This window comes from Argentina anserina, chromosome 7, assembly GCF_933775445.1.
Source record: "Argentina anserina chromosome 7, drPotAnse1.1, whole genome shotgun sequence".
Classification (NCBI taxonomy): domain Eukaryota; kingdom Viridiplantae; phylum Streptophyta; class Magnoliopsida; order Rosales; family Rosaceae; genus Argentina; species Argentina anserina.
This window is the reverse complement of record NC_065878.1, coordinates 10488066-10495857: the sequence shown is the minus strand read 5'-3', so window position 1 is coordinate 10495857 and position 7792 is coordinate 10488066. Positions and strand designations below refer to the sequence as shown.

Here is a 7792-nt window from a genome sequence, read left to right as displayed (position 1 = left end):
ACACACACCCACACTGGAAACACTCTCAAATTCAAAAGAATCTCGCATCAGAAAGCAACACAGAAAGATACTCAAACGAGAATGGAAAAGATACTCAAATATGAATTGAAAAGATACTCACGATAGAAAGAAACTCAGTTTGAAATAAATACACGCCCACACTGGAAACACACTCAAATTCAAAAGAAACTCGTATCAGAAAGCCACACAGAATTCCACCTAATCCCATGAATTAAATTCATAACCAAGAAACTCTCGCTTGACAACATTCCCAACAAGACGTCAGGGCCTGCCTGACTAATCCAACGAGGTGTTAAGGCACATCTGATTGTATAGTTATATAGAAAATTGAATTTATCTCATCCAATCTCCTTAATCGGATTCACAATCAAGAAACTTACGCCCGATAACATTGCCCACATGACGCCTATGCCGAGGCCACGACAAGGAAACCTAAACCCAACATAGTGTAAGGAGCCTTACTGCCGAGAGAGAGAGAGAGAGAGAGAGAGAGAGAGAGAGAGCGCTCATATAAAGGGCACTTGCATCTACAAGAATGAACGGTAGTAGGGAATGAGGCACCATACAAGATTTTTTGTTTTATTAGATACACTAGTTGCATTGCACCAAATTAAAAAGGTATTTGCATCAATAAGAATAGACAATTAGATGGATCACTTACACTTCTATTAGGAAATGAAATTTCCACTCCCCATTTTACAATTCATATTCCCACTTTCATGTTTTAGTAACTTAATTTTTGTCTTAGGGAGGTTCTATTTGCACCTCTTAAATGGTTATATAGACATCTTAATTTTTTTTAATTTTTTTAATCCTAAATTACCCCTTATATAAAAAACGAATTTAAGATAATGAATCTTTTAGTGAGAGTGTCAACACAAAGAGAGTGGAGGGGAAGGAGATGGCATGAAGTCTTTAATAAAAAACATAAATCATAAGATAAACATATCGATCTATGGAAGCATAATACAAATTTTTCATATATTGATTGCAAGGTTGATCTAATCAAAGTTTTCCTTCTATTCCTCTTGTGAAAGTTTCATGTCTCAATGATTTGTGAACAATTGCAATCAGTATTCTAATTTTGATGTCTAACTACCTGCTTATCATTAATTGTATTTCATAGATTTATCTTTCTATTAAATGATTCTGGAAATGATGGAGAATAACAAAATTATGACAAAAAGAAAAATAGGAAGTGTTCAAAGCGATAACAAAGGGTAATATTGGAAGATTTATGAAAAAACCATTATGGAAGTCTTGGATGTATAAATAACAATAAGAGATGTGCAAGTAGAATCACTCTTTGTCTTATTATAAAAGATTTAACAAAGAAAAAAAGGAGTGCGGATTGTAAATTTAGAAGTGCAAATTTGAAATTTGACCACCCTTCTAATATTATTATTTTAAAAAATTAACATCAAACATTAATACTTGGAATAAGCTAATATATACCCTCCTACTATTAATTAAAAACGGAGTTTAAATGCATAAGGTATTTTTCCAAAATGCGAACGGGAAAAACCCTAAGCGTCGTCCTATATGGTGTTGAAGTGCACCTTTATGTATGGTTTCCTGCATCCTAGCAATTTGCTACAAGCAATCAATGCCCACTCTCTTTGGTGACCTTCCAATGCGCCGATCTCTTTGATGGAATCGAGAAATCATGCATTCGAACTTCAACAATATCATTTAAATCCTCAAAAAACCAGAGCTCTAAAGTTGGGTAACTAGAAGTTTTTGGCGACTTCTCGTTGGTAATGCAAAGATTCTTCGTGTAAACTTGACCACGTTAAGAAGACTCAAGGATTTTGAATCAAGTGTTTATGGAAGCCGCTAATGGGGTGGCTATTGGGATTGGCCAATCATGTCAAGAGGTGAAGTGGCAAACCTATTCGGTTTGGGAGCAGAGGATGGCGGTAGAATGTCATCACGGCGGGAGATTGCCTTGGATGAATATTGAATTTCAACCAAGTCGGATCAGGACTTTGGTGGCAACGAAGTGGCTCGACGGGTGGCCATGGCTTTATTGTTCAAGGAGAATAACCACGTCTCCTCTTCGAGGTCGGGGATGTTGCAACGTCAGCAATGGTAGTCCTTGGTAGATCAAATCTGGGGAACAACTTTAACTTGATTACAATGCCCAACTCTTTCGGGCCCTAACCCACCTAAGATGACTAGTTTCACCATGACTATAGTGAAAAAGAGGCTGAGCTTGCCCAAAGTTGATGCTTGGACTAGGGTCATGATTTAGACTTGGGTAATCAACTCAGAGTCTACATGGTTCAAAATTTGGAATCCATGAGGACGAGCTGCTATTCTCAATAGACGATCTCCATATTTATTTTATGTTCTAATGTTTTAAACCTTCATGCCTCGTTGGTATGGTGAACATGGATTTTTATTTGTTTTTAGCATTATTTCCTTCTAGTATTTTGCCTATCACCTATGCTTTGGTCATGCGTTAAAGTTTTATTTTTCCTTTGCATGAGGCAATAATTTCTTATATGGCTGGTTTATTATATGTATCACTATGGTGTATGCACCATGAATTATTGCCTATCATCTTAAGAATGAAGAATATGTAATGACTAACATGAGTTTGCTCTTGAATGATTCCATCTAAAAAGGGTGCTGCTATTGTCATCCCACAATATACTTTGTTCACCACACATTATATTTTTTCTATTTTCAAATTACTTTGTTCACCCAATTATAATATCTAAATTGCCCATTTTTCAATAACCCAACAATTTCTTCAATTTTAAGCTTGCTTTCACCCTACATTCTCTTCTTACATTACACATTTTTTCAATTATAAACTTATTTTGTTTAGATTTTATTTCAGATTTATTTTGACAATCTCTATTAAGAAAAAACCTTGCAATTAGTACTACATATAACTAGTTTTGTAAATATAAAATGAGGTCACGTACTATAGTTGTCTCCTTTGTACGTATTTCAATAGTATAATTTAGTTAAAGTTAAAAATATCAGCTAAGAACACAAATTCGATTACATTGAAGTTCAAATCAAAAAAAAAAAAAACTAGAACACACTATTCAATTTAACAATATTGCATAAGTATAAGGATTTTGATCTTTTCATTAAATTCAATTTTAACTATTTAATATATATATATATATATGTTAATAGATGTGTGTTTTGTGAAAATAAAAATGAATTACAAATTTAAATAACTTATTGTTAGTATAGTAATTTTATATCAGAGTATTATAGTTTTTTAATAAATTAATAGATTGTGGGGTGAACAAAGTGGATTGTGAGGTAGCAATAGTCGCATCCCTAAAAAAATCAAAAATAATGTATACATAATATCTGGTTGCACCTTGGTTCAATTCATTGTAATTTCATACTAGGCTATAATTGAATAAGAATGTTCTTATATTGTAGTGATGGCAAATTTGGTCTTTGTTGGGTACCTCCTTTCCAATAGTCTAAATAGTGGTTATCGGCATTGTATCATTTTTGTAAAATAAGAATATAACGGGGATATATCGAGATATATCGGATTTATCGTTTTTGCTAATTTTTAATTAAATTTAATATATTTATAAACATATACATCAAAATATACCAAATAAATTTGAAAAATTAAAACTTATAGAAGAAAATGTACTAAATAAACTTCATAAAAAAATATTTGATTGTTTTGACAATTAAAATACATCAATAGTATTAATTAATAAAAATAGAGATTATCATTTATCATAAACTCCCTTGTCATCGAATGCTATCGACGAAACGTTCATTTTAAAAAAAAAATTCAAAACGACGTGGTTTTAAATTTTTTTTTAAAAAGCACCGATATATTGGGTCAAACTCGGTTTGACCTGATATATAGTTATTTGACTTGATTTTTCGGGTTGACCGATATAATAGACCAATAAACAACTTATCGTATCATTTTCTTAATATCGGAAATATATCGGGATATTTAGAACATTGCTCGGCAATTTGGCATATTCCTAGTACTAGTCAGTTCACTTACCCTTTCTCGAAGGAAAGGCTATTTCCACAACAATCTTGGCTACTGCCAACCTCCTTTATGACGTTTAATTCCCATACCCTGCTCTACATTTAGCAAATTTCTCCTGTCCTATATAAACTCAGAACACTGACTCAAGTGTAAGAGTCCTCTGGGTTTGCCTCATTCTCTCGTCTCTGAAACTCAAGTCTTCTCTTCTCGAAGACTGAAGACTGAAACTTTTTGTCTCTCAGAAACCCAGTTCCAAAGGTAATACACTGTCTCAAAACCAAATCTTTATTTGTTGCTCTGTTGTTCCTGATCCGTGCCGCTGAGTTGTCGCCTGGGTTTCCTAGGGACTTTAGTTTCGTAGACTTGTTAGTAAAATTTTTGTTTTTGCGACAGTAGTAATGTTCTTGGCTCTTCAATTGCGCATAGTTATAAATTTTATGTGAGTTGTTGGGTTTCTGCTGAAAAATTATAAACTTTATGTGAGCTATGCAAGCCTTTGAGATTGATTGAATGATCTTCAAAGTCCATTTCGGGTGGCTTAATCTAGTTTTGTACAAGAATTCAAAGCTATCAATATTATAGAATTTGTGATTTTATCGAGTGGTTGGTTACAAAAAATGAATTTAGTGGTTAATGCCCTGCATATTGGGCCATGAAATACAATGTCCAATTGGAGAGGCTTAAACTAATCAAAATAGATTTACTTGCTGTTTAGTTGAGGACAGTGTTAAATAAAATCTATTTCGCCAGAACAATTCCCAGGTTTTTTGTTTCAAAACTATTTTATGAAGACTCGAGATGAACCATGACATAAAAATGGAAGCAAATTTTTGTTTTTTTTTTGAATTTATTATTGGAGAACTTTAGGTTGTCAAAAAGGTGATTTGATATCCATTCAGAGCTGCACGTTCATGTAAATTTGCCTTTCACCAACTTGTAGAGTTCTTTCTGATTTGTGGACCTGTGGTTTGTCTTTCTTCTGTATATATTTCTGTTGGAAAGTAATATTCTCTTTCCAGTTTGTTCATTTAGTGCGATTGTATCCTTTGACATCTTGTATACAACTATACATGTATGTATGCTTGTGCACATCTTGTATGCTTTTGTAGATACTGATTGTCTACCGATCGGTTTTTGGTATCCAATACTGTTTTCTATGTCTTGAATTCATATGTGTGATATAATCTAAAAATTTATGTGGATCATACTTATGGAACTCAAATTGTCAACTTATGCAGCAGCAGTAGTTTTAACGTGCTTCTATCATGTTTCACTGTGCTTCGAGGACCAGTGATAACAGCAAGTATTATGAGGTCCTTGATGTCCCAAAAACTGCAAGTCAAGATGAGCTCAAGAAGGCATATCAAAAAGCTGCTATTAAGAATCATCCTGATAAAGGCGGAGATACAGAGAAGGTGGTTTTATACACTCCTCTTTCACGCGTTGCCATGTGCTTTATAATTTGGCTGTCGCTTGTGCACTGCTGATGATAAATCTGAAAATATCATATTAACCCAGTTTTGCCATAAAGTTACAGACCAATAGGTTAGGTATGAGTGTCGAAAGCTGGAATGCTTGACATCAAAGTCTTTATATCTAGATGTGACACACTTGCTCTTCTTACACCCTCAATTCATAATATTTGCTAAAGATTCAAATTGGTACTCTTGTAAAGTACAGGAGATTATTCATTACAAGCTTTTAGGGGGACAGCCATTTATTTATCATGTTTTTAATTCACTATTGGTTCCTCAGATAAATTTGTGGTGGTAATATTGGAATACCTTTCATGTGAATAACTTTTCATTGTATTTGAGATGGTTGCTGTTGTCTTCTATTTGGGAAACATCTTTATAGAACATAAACTTTCTAAATCAAGTATCTATTATAGTTTTATACTCGAGAACCCTGTGCCGCATAATGTGCCTTATTAGAGATATACTACCTTGGTAAAACTAGCGTTACCATAATTGTTCTGTTATAGGTGAAACATTGTGTCGCTGATGTCCCTTAATATTGGAGTGTATGGCTTGCAACATATAACTATTTAAGGAAAAGTGTGTATATGGTTGTTTGCTTCATTATTGTGTTGCCAATTTATCCTATTTGGTTTGTGACCAGTTCAAGGAGTTAGGTCAAGCTTATGAAGTTCTTAATGATCCATAAAAGAGAGAAGTCTATGACTGATATGGTGAAGATGGTATTAAAGACGGACCACCTCCTGGTCCCTCACATAATCCATTTGATATATTTGAAACGTTTCTGAATCCACGTGAGTGTTAGCGTTAGTGATTTTATAATGATTGGTCTTCTATCTATGGATTCCACCCCCCCCCCCCCCCATCCCCTCCTCCGATCCTCTTATCAAAATGTTATGTTATGACAAAGTGTGCTGCTGATCTTCCAGGTTATCGTTCACATGTAAGAAGGCAGAAGCAAGGTGAAGATGTGGTCCATAACCTAAAGGGTTCTTTGGAGGAGTTATATAATAGCACAACAAAGAAACTTTCTCTGTCTCGAACTATTTTATGTCCCAAATGTAAAGGGTATGTGTCTGTATGTCACACATTACCTCTTTATAAAAATCATTTGGTGCGCTTTACTGCTCTCTGTTTTAAACTGATTGCTGAACACCAGTACAATCATTTTCTTTAGGCTACCTAATGTGTCTTTCAGAATATATATTCCTAGCTATTCCTATATAAAAGAATATGCGATCTAACATTTGTTAGATCTTGTCCATTATGTTTCCCAATGCACAGAAGTGTTCCCAATATGGCATTTATTGAGACCGTAGTCTCCAATATGTATGTATGATAAGTAAAGTACTATAGTTGTATATATCAGTCAATGAACAGTTGCCTCTTACTGAAAAATGTGGATATCGCTTTTTGTGGGGAGAGCTATTTAGGAAGGAAGGATTTTGGCATAACCATGTGTTTAACCTCTATCCCTTGATTCTACAGAAGGGAGAGCTATTTAGGAAGGAAGGATTTAGGAAGGAAGGTGCTGGATGTGCAAATAGAGAAGGGAATGGAGCATGTACATAAAATTGTCTTCAAGGGACAAGCTGATGAAGCTGTAAGTTAGATTTCATATCTAGAATCTGCATTATGTAATGCTTGTGGTTGCAAACATATTTTTATTGTCATCACAAGAAGTGGCACCATTACTATCTACCCTCTCAATTATGTAGATTTTTGATGTTCCTTTAAAAGATTTGTCTTGAATGGAAATTTATGTATACTTGTGTATGGTTGGCAGCCTGATACAGTTACTGGGGATATTGTTATCATACTGCAACTCAAGGAGCACGCCAAGTTCAAGCGGAAATCTAATGATCTTTATGTAGAACACACTCTCAGTTTAACTGAGGCTCTGTGTGGGTTTCAATTTGTGTTGACTCATCTTGATAGCAGGCAGCTTCTGGTCAAATCAAATCCTGGGGAAGTCATGAGGCCTGGTAATTTTTTGCTATTTAATTGCTAGAATCATGTTCCTTTAGTTACTGTCACTACAACAGATAATGACTTTGGCGACAACCCAAAGTTGTCACATAAAGTCTATATTTCTTGCATAATTGGAAAAGTGACAACTAAAAATTGTCGCAACCGGTTGTCGCTTAAAGTGTTTCACTGATTGTCAAAAGTGACGAAAATACACATTTATCGCTTTTGCAATATGTGAGACAATTGATTCCTCACATCTGACATACAACGAGAAACGTAAGTTTATTGCAAAAACCATATGTGAGACTTTAAATTTGTTATA

At 34.3% G+C, this 7792-nt stretch overlaps 1 protein-coding gene across 1 annotated transcript; it reads left to right on the top strand.

Annotated features, from left to right (window-relative positions):
• The first annotated feature begins 4237 nt into the window (after nt 1–4237).
• On the top strand, nt 4238–7526 carry LOC126801791 (chaperone protein dnaJ A6-like). Its single transcript, XM_050529250.1, is given in 6 exon segments — nt 4238–4279; nt 5260–5436; nt 6143–6293; nt 6429–6567; nt 6988–7102; nt 7286–7526. Coding segments are annotated over 5 exon segments (780 nt in total). The 5' UTR covers nt 4238–4279; nt 5260–5286; the 3' UTR covers nt 7511–7526.
• Nucleotides 7527–7792: the final 266 nt, after the last annotated feature.